The 20,206-nt window shown below is 44.1% G+C and overlaps 1 protein-coding gene across 5 annotated transcripts in view; it reads left to right on the top strand.

Moving 5' to 3' along the window:
* DYSF (dysferlin) overlaps positions 1-20,206 on the top strand; it is a 3,914,743-nt gene that overhangs the window by 1,945,368 nt on the left and 1,949,169 nt on the right. For all 5 annotated transcript variants that reach the window (XM_044064060.1, XM_044064063.1, XM_044064061.1 and 2 more), the window contains one exon: positions 17,348-17,461. In XM_044064060.1, coding sequence (XP_043919995.1) covers positions 17,348-17,461 — 114 coding nt within the window. The remainder of the gene's footprint in view (positions 1-17,347; positions 17,462-20,206) is intronic.

Raw genomic sequence — 20,206 nt, 5'->3', positions numbered from 1 at the left:
CAAGACACATACTGTGAACATACAACAATGCACTCTAGCTGCAAACACTGTAACGTAATGGCACATGAAATTAGACCTTATGGAGGGAAGCAGTACATAATTACCAACATGCTGTTACTGTTGTTACCAAGACACATACTGTGAACATATAACAATGCATTCTAAACCTGTACTACATGGTATGTCTGGTGCGTGTCAACAGTACACAACAAATGTAATATACACTTCTCACTATTCTGTTCACCCTGTGCATCAGACCATATGAGCATGTCCCTGCACCGATGGTGTGGATGACAGGGATGCGGCACAGGCATCATCATATGCACAGGGTGATAATGTTTGCCAGGGGCATAGGCTGCACCAGTGGATGACATCATGTCTGTGGGTTAGGGCCGGTGATCTGATTGGACATGTGTGGTCGTTATGCATGTGGGTGTTGCGGTGCCCTACAGATGTTTCTGCTGTGTGCGTGTATGTGTGCACACAGTTCTGCCATGTATCTAGCCTACACAGGGGTATTATTGACAGATACAGATTGTACAGACCAGGATGTACAGCTCACTGTGTCTGGCCATGGCCAAGTGATCTGTGCCTGCCAGGGATTGCACGGGCACTACCAGGCAGAGGTACAGATTGGCTACTGTCCGATGACACGTCCACTGGAACCGTGTCCTCGCTGTGAACATCCAGGGCCACGTCCACGTGGCCTGCTGTGTCCTGGTGTGGACAGCGCAGCACCAGCTGCACTGCTACTGCTACCGGCACTGTGGGAGCGGGCAAGTGAGGTGGCTTATTCACGTTGACCTGCACCAGGTGGTGTAGCTGACCTACGTCCATGTGGACTACGCCTCACTCCTACCAGATGTTCCAGCACAGACAGCTCACACTCGCAGATTGCCATGCCATGGTCAAGGATTCCAACCATGTCACCCAATCACCTTTCCATAACATCAGCTATCTGCTGTTGAGCATTTGCCAATACCTGGATTTTGTTGTTTAAAGAACGGATAGCAGCCCTCTGAAGCCTCTGCCCTTCTGCCATTCAGCACATGCCTGTGCCGCCATTACAGTCTGGAACATGCGTCTAGTGACACCAGCTGCTGTGCTCTGTCCTGCAGGTACATGTCTGCCAGAGGTCCTCCTATGAGCAGCACTGGCCACATGCCTGTGTGGCACATTTGCAGTCATTACACTGACACCATGGTGTGGAGACACACCTTCTGTAGCCACCACATGTTCCTGTTCCAAGCTAACACACGCTGACTGTCCTTCCTCTATGGCCACTGGTGATGGGGTATGTGTTGGCATGAGAACTGTGTGCAGGGAAGAGGGGGACATAGCTGGGATGGCAACCAATGGCACAGATTCAGCCCCTGACAACCCTGCCTGTACCTCATGCATATGTTCATCACTGCTAGTATCTGTGGGGACACTAACATCAGATGGACTGCAGGAGGGTAACGCACCTACATCACCTGTGAATGCAAAGAAAGACTCTACATTACAATAGACACACAGGCACACAGACACACCATGCATTGATTTGACAGACGGCATGCAGCATGCATGTAATACAGCAGATGGCATGCAGCTCAGACATTAATAGTGGTAGTGAGCATACCTCCCTGGGTTGCACACAACAACAAGCAGGTGTCATATCAGAAGCCATGCAGTACACAATCATGGTAGTAAGCATGCATCCCTGTGATACACCATGTGGACCAACACAGGTTAACAGTACACATGGCTGATGTGACCTTGACATTGACATGTAGTATGACATGTAATCTGCTGATGTGTGCATTGACATGCATACATGTCTGACACAGTGGTGTCCTGACACATGTACAGCGGTGTAATGGGTATCACATTGCAGTGTTGTCTGTATGCCCTACAGATAGAAAGCACTTTTAGCAGATGTGCATGAGCATTGAAGGGTAGTATGAGGCGTCTACATTGCTATACAGTGTGAAGTACAGACACTGTGCCATTGCATGGCATCATGAGGCGCCTATATTGCCATACAGTGTGTAATACACACACAGTGCATAGCCATGACTATGTGCATACACATTACATAACTACTGTGGATTGTGACCCACATCGCTGAGGTGCATACACACTAAACCATGCTGTGTCATGTGACAGGTCACTGGAAGACCTATGGATGACACCCCTGCACAACTACTAAAATGTCTTAGCTGCCTGGCAACCGTGTCCACACATGGCAGACTTGTCAATACACCATGTCCCACATGATATTTATGTACCACACACACGAGGTTCATGGCTGACAATGATGTCCAACAGCAGCAAGGGAAATGTACGGTATCTGTGGCCTGATGTGGTGTCTATGTCTGTGGCAGCTGTACAGCTGACTACTGTCATGCTATGACACAGTCATGATGTTCAATACATCTTATATGGTCGAATTAAGTGACACCTCCACAAGCTGTGCACAGGCTTTTAGAATGTCCAGTGTTCCACATCAACTATATAACCAATCAACAAAGGCTATAGTTGGATCATGTGTGGACAATGTGCAACAGGGTGTATACACATCACATCTACTGTGTGGCTACATGTCTCTGGCCATCCTCCATGGGTTGGCCAAATGTTTATGATGGCCGGCTATCTCACATGTCTGTGTTGTCCCATATGACATACACCCATAGATGTCAGATACGTCACTGTCCACAGGGTTATGCAGACAAAGGGTTGTATGTTTGGTATGTGGGGTATGTATTATGGGATAGTGAGACAATATTGCAGCCGGAACACTACATGTCTGGGACTTGCCAGATGGCACATCACAATGTGTGCACCCATTGCAGGGGCATATTACACAATGGTGAATCCTGTTGGCTGCCCATATCCCAGCTCACTGTGTGGTAATGCTTGCGTACCACACATGTGTTGTTCCAATGTATAGTACATATGCCTACATTGAACAACACCTCCACTGTTGTATGCACAGCTGTCCACACATCTAGCAATGACAGATACTGTGGTTTCATGTCGGTGTTTCATTTAGTTTGTATATATTGCACATGGGTGGCCAGTGTGCTTGATGACAGATGCGACCTGTATATCATGACTGGACCATACATTATGTGTACATGTGTTAACTGGCCACATGGCGAATAGATATATGCATTAACATGCCTGATACTGATAACTGTCTCACCTGCAACGGACTGATGTCTGTGCGGCATGCCAGAGGTATCTGTATAGGGGTGACACAGCAGTTTAAACATTATCCATGACTGTTTAACAGCTGCAGGGTGCACTGTGCATGTTAACACATTTGCCTGTACAATAGCATATAGTATGCACATGTGTGCATACACAGGGTAGCATACTATAGTATGCGGCATGTGTGTAAACATATCTTGCATATGATGTTACATTACATATTGTACAGTGACACATGCAACTAAATGAGATATAATAGTCATATGTGCAGTAGTGACTTACCAGGCAACTCCAGGCTCAGTGGTTGGGAGACACCCACCTCCACGATGGCAGCTAGTGTTTGTGGATGCTGTTCTGAGGGTGTCCCCAGGCTAGCCAGTAGCTCCTCGGTGTGTGTGTGAGTGGGGGCTGGATTGGTGGCCCACCACCTGTTCCACCTTGTTCCCTGGCGATTGCATTGGCATGCTGTTTTGCATGTCATATCAGGTCCATGTAGTGTCTGCGCACCTGCTGGTAGGTGCGGTTATGGCCACCCACATCATTAACCCTCCTGCATAGTTCCTGCCACAGGTTGTCACGCTGCTGGGTATGCTGTGGCACATGGCTGAACAACACCTCATAGTTATCATGGAGGTACGGGATGAGGGCATCATCCTCCAGGCGGCTATACGCTGGCAGGCGTGAACGAGGCATTATCTGGAAGACATAATGATGGAGACAGGTCACAGTATCACAAAGATGTACAGAGATACAGCTGTACATACATTTGTATTAAATCTAGTACATATGAACAGTTATCTTTGCAAATCGTCATGACACTGACACGACTGACATGTTTGTGTCACACACATGTAACTCCTGTTGTGCATTGGATATCATCACCATATATGTGTGTCACCTCATTACATTGCTCATACTCGATGTGAATGCTGTCTTGATGTGGGCATGTCTGTTTGCCTGTACTGGTGTTCTTACCTATCAGCACATGCCTGGATGTGTCCACAGTAATGCTGTTGACCTTGATGCTGTGTATATGTCACATATCAACACATACAGTGCCTTAACGGACATGAGCAGTGACAATGCACGCATATGCACGTAAACCTTTACATGCATGTGTTTTGCCATATACATCTACACGGCACTGTACAGCAGTTCAACATCCTGCCACGTATCGCCTGTGTTGCACATGTGATACACATGGGACAATGGCTAGCCGGATGTTATTCGCAGGGATGGTTATCAACTATAGCATGTACGGGCAAGGTTTTCTAACTGTATCCAACAGCCATTTTGCCACCACCAGGTGCATCAGTGCCACATTACTGATCCAGACAGTTAATGATACATCTACCATGCGGTTATCGCACCATGTATGACAGAGATGACATGTGCAGCTTTGATGGACAGGGTTGCATGGTATGGCAGGAGTATGTAACATGTATGGCACAGGGATCTGTCCAGCATGTGGCGATCCTTGTAGTAGGATGGTGGCTGTCCATGACGTATGTCTTTCAGATCAGGATATGTACGTGTAGCATGTCCAACATCACAGTGTAGCACATGTCTTTATGCAAGGTAGCCAGCATGCTGCATAGTGGAGGTGCGGATTGTGAAGGCTGGTATCGCCCATCCACACATGGTCAATACCCCTTAAAGGTGATATGTGATCCGATATTGGTCACCCGAGTGCTGAGTATGCCTGTCCAATGATCTCCATGCTCATCAATGGCACTCTGTCATGACATGGGTGCCTCGTTTGACTACCTAATAGGCCTGGAGATGTCACCAGCTCAGGGAGCTGAACTGCACAGCACCATCCCTTACACACAGTGTCCATAATGTTGACCGCTGTCTAGGTGGTAGTTAATGGGTACTGGGTTATTCACCTAGCGGTGACAATGCTATTATCAGCTGTCAGATTGTGCACATATGTCACGCACCTCACCCACAAAGCCTATTCTGTATGTTGTCCACAACACTGAGACAGCTATTGCTCCTAGGTCATGGCCATTCACATCCTTACATACGTAGATGCCTCCCATTTGTCTGTGTGGTATGGGCTACAATGAAGGGGGAGTACAAAACATTAACCCTGTTTTACTGTAGCTGCCACTGGTGTGATATGCACATGTCACTCAGACACCTTTTGTAGTGTTGCTTCTGTCAACAGGCCACTGGTAGACCACTCCTGTGACATACGAAGGTACATCTAGTATACTCACTGTAGTTGGAACGCAGTATGGGTGATGTCCTATGACCTGTCACAGGTATGCTATGCAGTGTGAAATTATCCGTACTGTCATCTACATCTGTACTGCTAACATCTACATTGATAAAGGTTCATAGACTTGCAGACCATACTCAGCAGGGTAATAGTGCAGTGCCTCTAATTATGACTGGTGTCTCCGCTTGTGGGTTGCAGTGGGTTTATATTATCCAACACCCTATCTGTATTGCATATTCATGCTCAGCAGTTGTTCAGAACATGTAAGCACTTCATGAGCTACTAATTACTATAGCACCCATTCCAACTCATTTCTTACAAGTACACTGTCTGTCCTTACATTTCCAGCTTGCTTACAGTGCAACAGCTGTTGTACACACGTAACTCACATATCTTGTGAGACATGGTTGAATATACAGGCATGTCCAAGTGTCACTTACCAGTGTTATTGCCTGTCTATATGATGAATATGGCAAACATGAGGCAATAGAGCATGTACACAGTCAATGCTCACCTCCCAACATACGACACTACAGCCTGTGGGAGATGCACATATGTAGCCATGCTGGGGGTAATGCTCTCACCAACCCAGACTGAACCTGACATTCATGTGGGGACGTTTAACATTTGCAACAAACCCCAGTCATCACATAGTCTCACTAGATCTCCACCACCACAGGCCACACATAGTATGACTACAACATTTGCAGAACCTCTCCATACTCTCTGTGTAGGCAACAGAGGCAGCCCCCATCACCAAACACAACACCAATTACTTATAGCACACAGACTCATGTGGGCCCATCAACTACAGCCAATAGGGTGTTATAACATACCCAACACACCAGTCAGAGGTGACTCTGTAGGCGGTCACACTGATGTCCCACTCTGCAGGCTACAGAAGGCGATAGTCACTTACATCTGGCTGTCGGGTAACAGGATCCGCAACATAACCTATGCACCATGCCACACCTCACCAGGTATGATTTGACTTTCCATGTTAGTGTGACTGCCCTGAGATGTAACTTCCTAGACTACATGTATGGGGACATGCAATAGCTCTCCGGTCTTGTAGCCCAGAAGGTATCGCCCAAGTCCTGAGAAGCATTCTGCATTCATCCAGACTGATACCACTGTACAACGACTGAATGTTTCACTTCAACAGTTGCCTATGCTTCTGCTGTCATTCCACAGGCATCCAGTATCTGTCTGCTTTGAATGACATGGTCAACAAAACACGATGCTTTGGCACAGGTGACCTGCACCTGTCAGCCTTGGGAGTACAGATAACATGTAAGGCTCTTGCTGCTCCTATACTGCCTGTCTTGGACAGTTTCCAATAACATTCACCACCAGAACAGGAACAGGCAAGCAAAACCTGGGGTACTGTTACTCAATGCTTGACATCTTCATCTCTAACGCACTCAGGCGAGGCACTCCTTATAATGGACCACTTCGATATCTCTGCAGTGATTGGGACCTGCCTCTAGGCTCTGGAGAGCACACCTGCACTGACAGGTTACACGCAGACCACACCTTTCAGTCATGTAACCAGGACCGGAACACCCACAGCGGAGGTGTGTCCATATTTCAAAAGGATGTGCACACCTCCAGGCTGGTTCCTTAGCACAATGCATCAGAGGTGATCCACGTGCAGCTAACTGTGGCCAGAACTGCTATACACATTGTAACTTGCTATGGATTCAACAACATACCCCATGGTTACTGGCCCTCATTTCTTGGTGTACTGGACAGTAGGGTTCAGACAGGTACTACTGATGTGAGACTGACACTACCCCACACTTAACTGGGATACCTACTCATGTACCGACACATTAAGCCAACGCTTTCTGGGATTCATAACCTCCACTCGGCTGGATCAACCCATACACACCACCACCAAGACCAACAATATCCTAGACATGGACATTACCAACATGTGACTGGTGTTCCACACCTGGGGTTATCCCCTCATTGGTAGTTTCCGAACATATGCTAATCACCCTTGTTATCCACATCCCGGCATAACACCCTTCACGGAATACACAGTACAAGATTTCTACAACGCCTACTTTAGACGTCTTATGACAGCAGTAGTAAACATCATGACACCCGTGCAGATGGACAATGCACTTACAAACGCTGAAACATACACCACTGCACTTCATTAGCACTTACACGACTGCATGGATCATGCTATCCCAAACAGAGCCATGATGGTACCCACCAGATAACAGACGCCACTCTGGGGGGTCTAGTTCCATGCACATAATGTACAACAGAAGGTGGAGGCTGTTGCAAAGTGGAGTACAATCCCATGGTTGGGGTAGCTCACTGGTCAGCCTCAGTAGGAATCCGGGATCCCTTATCACATCCTCCAAAGCTAGCTACGTAAACATTACTGCGACATATTCCAAGGACTACCACAAAGCATTATGGAGGTATGTCAGTACTCAATGGCAATACCCACATCTGCTCTGACATACGACGGTTAGGCAGGAACATTACAGACCGACTGCTATTGGCAACATCCTGGCAGATAGGTCCAATGCTAACTTTACACCCTCTCACTCCCTACAGGGCCAAATTCCATACAGGAACAATGCAGAGTCCCTGCGGTCACAACTACGCAGTTCCAACCTGCACTCTCTAAGGCCTGGAACACAGACTCCATGTGACCGTCCAACATCCCAGGCTGTGATTTACACAAACCTCAGAGCGACATGGCTCCCCACTTGGCCACCAGATTCAGTAATAGCCTTGTATCAGACATTGTGGCCCCTGAATGGCGCACAGCAACAGTTATCACACTCCACACAGGTGGCACCACAATGAACCACAGGGACTATTGCCATATACGCCTGACTGGACTGTTCTGCAAGGCTATGGGGCACATCATCATGGAAGTCATTCATAGAGACATTGGTGGCCTCCAGACCTTTGATGCCACCCGGGTTGGATTTGTTAGGGCCAGACCATGGCTCCTACACCTGGTGGACTCCTTTGACACAGTTACCAGGGTAGTTGATGATGGTAAGGGGGTCCACACAGCCTACATTGTCCTCTCATTGGCTTTCAGCACCGTTCTCCATTCTGGTATTGACAACATACACATCCACCTGCACATCGACCCCTACGCCTCGGGATGTTATGCAAAGTGGCTCACTGACAGGACCCACACAATGAGGGTAGCATACCGTGGTACCTACTGTAATTCAGTTACACTTGGCGTACCACAGTCCTCAGTCATAGGGCCCCTCATGTTCGGTATATGCTTCCCTGAGGTACAGGCTAGCACAGAGGGACTATCCTTGAATAGGTTTCCAGATGACTGCAAACAAGGAGCCATGATTGATCCACCAGCTGATACAGACATCCTCCATAAAGGTGTCACTGTGACGGATACCTGATGTCAATAACATGGCCTCAAGCTGCATAACACAAGGTGCATAGACATCCCCTTTGGATTGCACCAATCACCCACTGACTATCACATAGGTGGTAGTCCCCTACATACATGTGACATTATACGGGATCTTCGTACACACGTATATAGCACCCACTCCTTTGATAACCATATTGCCAATGTGGCGTAGATATCCTTGTACGTGGCCACCCTTATCTGTAATGGGTTTGTAGCTGGAACAAAGGCACCCATTGTACCTCTATACTCCTGATGTATGACACACGTTCAAGGGTACAACACCCCTTTTGGGGTGTACCTTACAAAACAGCAACAGCTTTACATACCACAACATTAACACACCATGAGGATTATTGACCTCCGAAGGATGACATATGCGGCACAACTACGGACACCACGACTGTACACATTTGCATACTGCATACTCAGGGGTGACCTCTGCTGAACATACAGGGCCCATGTCCACAACAATATTTATGGATATACTCCACATAAGCAACATATGCAAAAGCCACTGAGAGCAACATGCTCATGGATATGTGCACAAACGCAACAATGAGTGGGACGTGCTTGAGGGATACATTCCTGAACCAGACACTCACCATGCTTTGGAACATGATTCCTATGTACATCAAGCAGGGACACTCACTAGCACTCTTCATGAGATACCTCGATGGGTGGATGGGAGACACACATGTACGCCCGGGATCACTGCAGTGGCTGTACTGTACACAGGTGCAGGTAACACATGGCTCTGCTGTTCACAGACAGGACACTACCCTAGGGAGGTGCCGCCGGTGAAAACACTGTTGTTGGGCTTACACATGGACTTGGCCAGACAGCATAGTACCTCACTATGAACCTGTGAAGCTATTACATGTCCTTTGTGCATGGATAATTGAGTAGCTCTTCCATTTCAGTTAGCTATCATGCTGTTACAGTGTCCCATGACTACAAGCCATATGTATCCTGTTATTGTGTATTGTACATGCCAATAGATGATACCTTTTGTTTGCATGATATAACAGTTATGCTGTGTAAAATATCTGACATATCTACCTACAATACTGTACATTACACATATTTTAAACATTATCCCATAATGCAAAGCATACTTGCACAGCAGGACCACCTTAGGCATGTTATTCTCGTTATATGCCCATACATATGCCTACTGTGACAGTATATCAACATATACTATCCCCTGCTATGGCACGTACTTGTTGGTCAAACCCTACCACTGACAGCGGGTGGTGTGGAATTGTTGTGTTTAAAGCCCTCATGTAGCATCCCTTGTGGTGTATGAGATGTGTACCTTGTGGCCCACAGCAGGACACACAACTTCTACAAGCGTTACTATGCTCAACAAGACATCACTACATAATACCTTTTCCCACTTTATGCATTGCGTACACTTTAATTAATACAAAACAGGCTCTACATACACTGACATACTGAGTGTTCTACATACCTTGATAGCGTTCCGAGTCTTTGTAAATATCTCTTTTACACCTTTACTGTTTAAACGGTTCTATGGTATGAGCATACGGTTTGAATGTATGACAAGGCATCCTTATATACGTCGATACCTGTAACGTGGTATCCTGCCACCAATTGGTGTTCCTGAGTAAATTATTACATGCACATCAGCTGTGCAGCTACTTCATTCGTCAATTACGCGGCAACAGTGGGGTATAATTGAATTCTCCACTTGGGCGTTGCCCTTTTGCCCTACCTTCGGGGAGACGGCCTGTATGTGTTTTGTTGTGAGGAATTGCAACTGCTATTTGAAGAGACATGGATATTTTGAATTCATGTCCCCCATAGACTGTGTGTGATGGCTGGAGTATGTGGTTCTACATGTGAGTGTACCTGTCATCTCAACTGTCTGATAAGGGACTACTGCAAACAAAACCTGTAACATCGCAGTCTGTTCCATTATACAACAGCTACGATTTCACATGGCGCCATTACAAATGTGTCTCTCACAAGGTATGTTAACGGTTCTGCAGATGTAATTGAGTGAGTGGATGTTTTTGATGTTATTACAGTCTGTATTGCAATTGTTTTGGGTGTGGGGAAGATGTAGGTGGGTGTACATAGCATATACAGGTTTGTGGGGACTGCATTTCTACATATTCCATATATGTGTGTGGGCTCCTTCCCTAATTGAAGACCTATCATTTAGTAGACTGAGAAACTATGGTTGTTACGGGCTTATATATTGAGCCATTGTTAATTGGTTTCACTATAGCATGCAGGTGAGGTTGATACTTCAATACCTCTGGAAATACATCGATATGTAAGGGAATGTTACTAAATGACAACTGTCTCGTGTATTTCTGTCACAGATATTTGCACTCATTGCAGTTGTGTTGGTGAATGAACCTCTTCACATGGGTTGCCACCTTTTCAAATGGCCATAGTGGGACATTTGCAGGACACACATCGGTGTTTACAGGCTGACACATACCCACAGTCAGTACACAGGATAGAACATACTTTTATCCTGAATACATACTTATTCTTGTAGCACTTTAGCTACTTATCATGTTTCATGTAACATTTACGTATTTTAGATACAGGCATAACTATTTAATGGAACTATTACATAATATATGGGACATAATTATGTCCTACAATCTCGGACATTTGCCCTTTTTAATATTTTTTGTCAGGACACAACTGCCCAGGGAGGGGCTGTCCCTCTTAAAGTGGGACAGGTGGTAACCATATGCCTACGGCCAGCTATGACCACACCTACCGTAATGATCTAACTCCGAGTTAGCACTAACAGACACACAATGCAAACACACACACACATTACAGTCCCACGGAAACGCACACGGCACCCTCAACACACACATACACAGACTACAGCAATCACAAACACAGTTGAACACAGTACCTACCTGGACCGCAGCACCGGCAGCGATAACTAAATGTCCCTTAACATCGTGATAATATTACTCTCGGTTCTAGTGTTCCGGTACTGTGGTTTTTCGGTCTTTAAGCCTCGTGATTACGCGTGTCGGTATGTGACACATTCGATAGTTGGCAGTATCCTATTTATTTGTACCTCCATGGTTGTGTACATATCGTTGACGTATCTATATATTTGCAGTATAGGTGAATACGTATATATCAACATATATCTCTCTCTATCACCCTTTCTATCTCTATTTTATATATATATATATATATATATATATATATATATATATATATAGAGAGAGAGAGAGGGAGATTGTTGTGTACATGTCGGTGTATACTGTTTCCTGGACTCCGCACGTTTGTGTTTTAACCTGTCACAATACACACCTGCCGTTGGTACATCTCGGGTAGCTTAGTGTTAGGTGATTGTGTACATGATTGTGTGTTCTACTCCTGGCAGTGGTCGTTTTACCCTTCAGAGCAGGCACTATTAGTACAGGGGTGAATAATGCTAGTTTCACCTGTTCTGGACATTGTTGACCGTGATCTGCGCGATATTCAGAAAAGCTTAGCCCTGTTTCGCTGATATCCGTATAGTCATGTTTAAACTACGCTTACCAGCACTTGCCAACGCATAATCCCGCTGACTTGTGCTAAACCAGATCTGATGACCTGCATCCAACATCCATTATTCGTGCCTTTGGGATTACATAACGTCCCTTGTAGGACGTGGGACTGGGAACATGCACGACAGTCAGTGCATTTACCACTTGGGTATCTGGGATTTGTACATGTGTTATGGTGTTTTGTATGTGGACTGTACTACAGCTGTTACTCCATACTGCAATCAAATGTGTAACTCAGTTAGTTTACATATGGATAAGACCTATTAATGGTATGTCCAAGTGATGTTTAATGGATGTGCTCCAGCATTGGTAATGTATGTCACAGTGAGCCACACACTATAATGTGCTACACCTTCACACAACCATAGGTGGAGCATGCTGGGGTGACAGATACCTGTCATGGGTACTCCCCATGCTTTGCCAGTACATCCCTGATTACATTATATGGAGCCCCTCATTAACACACCAGGTAAGCCATGCAGAGTGTGTGGGGAACAGTGATTACACACATGGATCCCGCAATTGGCTCTGCTCCACTGAGGGACAGTTGGTTAATCGATGTGGTGGCGACAGCAGACACTGTTTGCCTCGGTTGATGAATGGCCTCTGACAATCAGGCATGTACCTACCGATGTACCTAGGAACCTATACATACAGTATCAACATATGCTGTTAGGTGTGTGTACTGTTCAGGTGTTGATATTCCTTGTTCCAATAGCTGTTGTGTGTGCAATGGTTGAGGGCTGCCTATGTAGGATTCACACAGGAGGCCACCTACACATTACAGTTTACAGGTGGTCATGTGTGTGTGCCGTCCAGTTTACTGTGTGTTCAGGTGGAGAGGTGTGTCAGTCCATAGGGGCCTACACTGTCAGTGTATGTGCTATACATTCCCTCTTTGCCAAGGTGTGGGCATATTGGGCATGCCTCCATCTGCCTACTGAGGCTGGCACAGAATGTTCGTGGTCTGAATCCCTCTTTGCCTGTGATGGCCTTGGCAATTGCGGTGGGCTGTGAGGGCCTTCACCATTATGTCCCTGCTGCAGCTGTTTCCGCAGGATCATATTATGTAGCATGGCACATACTATGAAGATGTGGGCACACATGCCTGGAGAGTACTGCAAGGCTCCACCAGATATGTCCAAGCAATGGAACCATGATTTCAGCATCCCAAACACACGCTCTATGATGATTCTGGTTTGTGCGTGTGCCTCATTATGGTGTTCTTGCATGGGTGTGTGTGCATTTCTGATGGGAGTCATCATCCACGGCTCCAGTGCATAGCCAGCATCCCCCACAAGGTGGCCATGTGGGATGTCCCCCCTGACAAATACCTGATACAGCTGTGAGGCATGCCAGATGTGGGAGTCATGGTAGCTTCCAGGGCTGCCAGCACACACATCCATAATAATGCCCTGGGCATTGCACATGACCTGGCAGTTGATGGAGTGGTATCCCTTGCGGTTTATGTAACGCCTACCATACTCACCGGGTGGTGACTTGATATGTATGTGCATGCAGTCTATCACACCCAGTACCTCCGGGTAGTGTGCTACCTGGTGGAAGAGACGCATATTGCTGGCCAACTCCTCCTGTGTTCGGGGGAAGTATATATGCTCATTGGCATGTGGTAAGATAGCATCCAGGAACTGGTGTAGTACACTGGATGCTGATGCCTGTGAGATCCCCATTATATCTCCAGTTGGCCTTTGAAAGGTACCTGTGGCTAGTATTCGCAAGCTTACACATACCTTCGTGTCCATTGGGATGGGTTCCCCTCTGTTGTTTCTGGATCTCAGGCGTGGCCAGCACAGCTCAACTATTTGCTGTAAGATGTCCCTGTCCACCCTGTAATGTTCTACTATCTCCAGATCATGTAGCCCCTGGTAGGTTACCCTTGGTCTGTACACTCTTCTCCTCCTGTGGTGGTTGTCAGCATCATCCTCCACAACACCTTCAGTCTCTAACACATGGTGATGAATCACAGCTATGGCAGCTCCCAACATGTACATTGTAAAAGTTCCCCATCTGTTTACACCGATGGTGCAGTGTTTGGGAATACACAGGTGTGTGTGTGAGGTGCCTTCACACTTTATACTATTGTGCTGTGAACACTGATGATGTCATAGGGTGTGTATGTACCATCGGAGCTACAGGGTATCTTATGTGTTTTACCACAGGTACTGCTATTGTGGTGCCTTTGGTGTTGAATTACATTTGGCTGCCGTGGATTACCTCTTGGCCTTCCCTTAACATTTCTTAACGTTTCCCCTCCCATTTTCTGGTATGCATCCAGCAGCCTGCTTTCATTTGTACTTTCCAAAACCTATCTTACGACATGTGTTCTATGGCCGATCTACTGCAGGTTTGCTTTGCTCTGCTATGACAGTTCTCTTTTCTTTACAATCCGACACCTCCCCTATCCTGTTCTGCAGGTTGCTGCGAGCAGACTTGTTAGCTGCCGTCGATTACCCACTGTGAGTTAATAGGTGTTAATTGCTTAGTTGTACTCCAATTACCCTACTGCGGCATTTCCTTATTTTCTTCCCCTAACCTTCCTGTTTGAGCTATGGTGCGCGGCACGTGCGTCCGCTTATCGGGTTTTGAACACGTTTTCATCCACATACACATGCGCTTTCGGGCACCATATGTGCTCTCAGCTAAACAATGCTATACTTACATCCCCACTCCTATCCTGCGGCTTTACGTAGCAACGGGCAGGCCGGATTTGCATTGCTCCAATGTGCTTACAGCTACGGTGGCACACCCCACTGCTGATGTCATGTATACCTCCAAACCACTCCTCGGTGTTGTAGTGCTGCGCCGTATGGTACATCCTTAGTCCAGCGGGACATTTGCGATTCACTATTACTTGCCTCATTTGCATTGCATTGACTGCTAATTCATAGTTGCCGTGCCAAACACTGTCACAGACCCTTAGCAACCCTTGCAGCTTGGTTGTGGTGTACCATGCATACCATTAAGTATTATGGTGAAATCATGATTTGTATTACATTGAGATTTTATGACATTTGTGTATATTTTCCTTGTGTTCCCGTTTGTGCACACATGCCCTGCGGTTGTACTTTGCATTACTGTGGACATGACATTAAATGTTGTTTTTTAGGTGTTGTGCATCTTTTCTTATGCCATTGGCTGTATATTTCGCCATTGGCAGATGTTAACTTTGTAATACATGAGTCTGGTCCGCTTTCATAGCTCCAATGTTCTGTTTGGAAAAATGCAAACCGTTTTTTTTTTTTTGGTTTACATTTCTGTGGGCTTACGCTACGCCTGCACCACTTCATGAATCGCTATGTACCTTCATTTGCATGGTGCAGTATTGCGCATGGGGTGATTAGCATACCTGAGCCGAGGGCTGCGCAGATCTGGCATACGCTGATAGTGCACATGGAATTGGATCGTACCTGAATTGCTCGGCAGCCATATTTGGCATTATACCGCCTACGCTACGCCTGCGCCTGGTGCAAGCTTCATGAATCCCGGGGTTAAGCTTTTCTGTGCTACACAAAGTTGGTAATTCATAGGCAGAGAACCACAAGACACAGAAGCAGGACTCTAATGGTAAAGCAAGTAAGAAAGTAATGAAAAAGGAACTACTTGTACTCCTGATCGAAAAAAATGTTTTCAGGAAATACATTTTTTAGCAGATGATCTGAATGAAGCAGAACAGTGTATACCTGTATTTTTAGGAGAAGCAGCCTCAGTCAGGACTTCACATCAAAGTACTGCTGACAATAATGCTACCTTGGCTGACATCCAGATAAGCCATGCTAATTTCAAGAAGACTCTATGGGAAGATGATACTGTATGCAGATCTAGAGAGCATATAGTAAAAGTCGAAGGGGAAACAAAGAAACAGAACACGACTACTCATACCTGTACTTTGAACTATGACCTGACCTGCTGTAAAGACAAAGAACTAACACTGAAGCAGTTACTAATTCTAAAGCTTTTTAGAACAGTTGTAGTAAAGCTAGCACATGGACACATTTTGGGAGAACATTTAAGAATGGATAAGATGGCTAGGATTTTTGCTAGATTTAGCTTCCTGGTATTATGACAGATATAGAGGATGTCTAAACAGGTTTTCCAGAATGTCAAAGGACAGCATATAAACCAGGTTTTAAGAGTCCTTTGAAACCCTTATCTGCTGTGGAAATCCCATTTGAAGTACTAGTTGTGTACATTGTTGTCCACTTGTACAATCAAATAAGGATTATATAGCAAAGTTTCCAAAGGTGATAGCCTTTCAAAGAGTTAATGCCAAGTCTATAACATACAGGATTATGAGTGGGTGTTTGAAAGCTTTATTGTGTGTTCAGGACATGGATCCCAAGAAATTTGCCTCAGTCACACTTTTATTTAACTTTTGGCATTCTGCTCTTGATGTTTAGTAGCAATCCATTACCTGCATCTAACCCTTAGTGTCTCTCTTTTCTGCTTTATTTTATTTCTGCTAATATATTCTGTGTGCATCCATTGTGCGCTTGAAACTGTATAATTTCCTTGCCTGCAGTTATTTTGAAAGAGTCAAAATAATTAGTAAGAATTCTTTGTATTTGTGGTATTGCTTTCAGGTTAGCTTGATACTCATGTAGTGGTGCAATATCAGTGCAGTTTGAGGTTGGATAATCTATTCTGCAGGATGTTGGTAGACCTAAGACTTACTGGTGACGCACATCATCTTATAATGTTAAGAAGTAAACAGGTTCTTGTATTAGTACCTCCTCTTGAACAGACTTGGTAGCTCATACTTTGGGTGTTGATGATAATGTAAGTTTATCTATGATTCTGATCAAGCCACTTGTCTGGAAAGAAGAACGCAAGAAGAGGATGGTGTCAAAGGTTCAATAAAAGTGTGATTCATTTAAATAAATTGTTGCAATGGCAATTTATATATGCATTTTTTCTCCTTAGGGTGAAGGAGTGGCATATCGTGGAAGGTTCTTTGTGGAAATGGAAACTAAACTTGTGGAACAGGCAGAACAGAAAGTGGAGGACATTTCTTCTGATGACGTTTTAAGGGTTGAGGTAAGGGAAGGCTGCTTCAGAGTTAAATACTAAACTCATTAAATAAACATGAGTCATACTTCTGTTTATCTATTTGCTTTCATTAGATAGAGGAGAACTTATGTTATTGTTTCTGGTCATCAAACCTGTAAGATTGTAATTACGTATGAGTCATAATGTGGCCTGATAAAGACAGACATTTCTTTGGGAAGTAAGGCAAAATGGCAAATTTATTTTGCCCTGTATTCAATACTTAGTAGCAATCCAATACCTGCATTTAGCCCATATTGTTCCTCTTTTCTGTTTACTTTACTTCTGCTAGTATGTCATGCATCCTTTGTGCACTTGAAATTATATAATTTCCTTGCCTGCAATTATTTTTAAAGAGCCCTCCAGTTCATTTACTCTTTGTGTAGGCAGGTTTGTTGCCATCCTTCTTAAACTACCTCAGTCCCTTGTTTGATAGAAAATTCTTATGTACTTGTTTTTTTGTTTTTGAGAATGCTCCCCCACTTCTGAAGCTGGTGCACCTTGATGGTTCTTTAAACTCTCTAACCATGACACATTGTCATATATGTACATAACAGTTATGAGCAGAAATCTCTGTCTGGCAGTGTCAGTACTGAAATGCTGGTAAATAGAATCATTATTTTATTAATTTTATTTTATTTTATGTTATTTTATTTTGTCCTTTGGTTACAGGCAATGTCTGACTGAACCAATGGCCCTTTTTCAAAGGAAGTCCCTGGGGAGAAAAGCTCGACAACAGACTCAAAAACATTTAAATGATACAAGATAAAAGTGGTGCTGTATAACAAATCAGCAGGAAAGTCTCGAGGAATAGATGGTATTCCAGTGGACATTTGGAACCTAGGAGGGGATAAAGGGATAAAGATCTGGAAGGTTTTGCTTTAACAGTATTTTAAAAAGAGGAGAGGTACCAACTTCATGGAAAAAAGCTGTAGTGGCTGTAATACGTAAAGATGGTAAAGACCCATCAGATGCAGCTTGTTGTATGCTAATTTTAATTTTAAACGATAATTATAAACTGTTTATGAATGTAATGGCTGAAAGAATGGCAAAGGTTTTGCCAAAATTGATATGTTGAAAGCGACTAAACAAAAGATAATGCAAAAACTGAGAAACTGGAATCTGTTGCCTATGGATATGTATAACAAGATGCAAGCAGTAAAATGCATTTAGTCTCTGTAGTTTTATACACGTTGGACATATTTTTATCAACCAGAGGAGAAATTGTGGATAATAATTAACAAAAAGTTGATTGATTTTATCTGGGAGAGGAATAGGGCAAGAATCAAATGGAATAAGTTAATCATCCCAATAGAGCAAGGAAGTTTAGGATTGCCTGATTTGAAGTGAGATTTTAGAGCTGTACAGTTAAGATCTTATACATAACAAGTGATATTTTAGAGCTCTACAATTAAGCTGTTATACATAACACAAGCAGAAAGCTACAATTCAAAGTCAAAAGGGATGATGATGAAGCAAGCAGGGGGAGGGGGATTCAAGAAATAAGGAAAGGTAGGACTTTCAATGTGGAGCCTTAAGGAGAATAATAACAATCATACAGAATATTAAATTCATAAAGTAGCAGAATTTATGCTAAGAGCTAAGCCAAAACAGTGATGGAGAAAGGAGTTTCTGCCAATAGGCATGACTACAATTAGGGATACAGAGAATAGACAAGAGGGGGCATGAATTTACTGGAGAAAGCTGGCAAAGAAACCTAGGTATTGGGAGCAAATAATTTGAGAGGGAAAGCTAACAGAATGGGAAGAGGCCAAGAAGACTTTTGGATTGCAAGCTAGAGGTAGCCTTCCTCTTCTGGGATTGATATCAGAGTATAGGCAAAGAGAGAGGGATAAGGTAATCCTAAATTGAAGTCCTGAACTGGTTGAGTTTTTAATTGAATCTAGAACAGAAGCTGCTATTAAAAAAGGGATAATTAGTAGGGCATATAAAATATTGCACAATAACTATAGGAATCAGTCAGTGGAGATCAAAAAAGATTGGGAAGAGTGATTAGATAAGCAATTCAGAAAAAAAAACAATAGGTGGACATATATATGGCTCCGAAATATGCAACAAGCTATAGAAGATTCAGGATTTTTGCCTGGAAGTGTTTGTATAGATACTTTTATACCCCCGGCAGATTCCAAAGAATTTTTCTTCAGGTAGATGGTAAATGTTGGAGGTGTAATGGGGATGAAAGAGATATTTGGGATCATATGTTCTCAGAGTGTAATGAGGTGGCAGACTTTAAAAAATTCCCTACACAGTACTCTGTCAGAAATACTGTGTGAGCTGAGAGTAACTAAGGCAGTGATTTTTTTGAGCTCGGATACAGGATCAAATTGCTTAGACATAGTAAAGTTTTGTTAAGTTTAATTCTGGTGGCTGCCAAAAATGTAATTACTAGAAAATGGAAATCAAAGTCTAAACCAACTATACCTGAAGTAGTGAATATTGTAATAGAAGTAAAATAATAGGAAGTCAGTTCTTTAGAAAAGGGTAGGAGTAAATTGCATAGAAAAAAATGGAAATTGTGGGAACAATACATTTGGAAAATGATTTGTGGAAGAATGATGTTTAAGAGAAGGCAGGACTTGAACAATTTAATGTTGCTTTGCTTATATGGTATAGAACAGTGAATGTGATGTATAATGTTTGTAAATGTAAATTTGTTAATATGGTTTGATTATGTTTATATAAATGTAAGTTTGCTTATGCTACAAGTGGTAATTC

Source organism: Protopterus annectens, chromosome 2.part2, assembly GCF_019279795.1.
Source record: "Protopterus annectens isolate FY-2018-M chromosome 2.part2, PAN1.0, whole genome shotgun sequence".
Classification (NCBI taxonomy): domain Eukaryota; kingdom Metazoa; phylum Chordata; order Ceratodontiformes; family Protopteridae; genus Protopterus; species Protopterus annectens.
The sequence above is the reverse complement of the archived record's forward strand: the minus strand, read 5'-3'. Positions and strand labels throughout refer to the sequence as shown.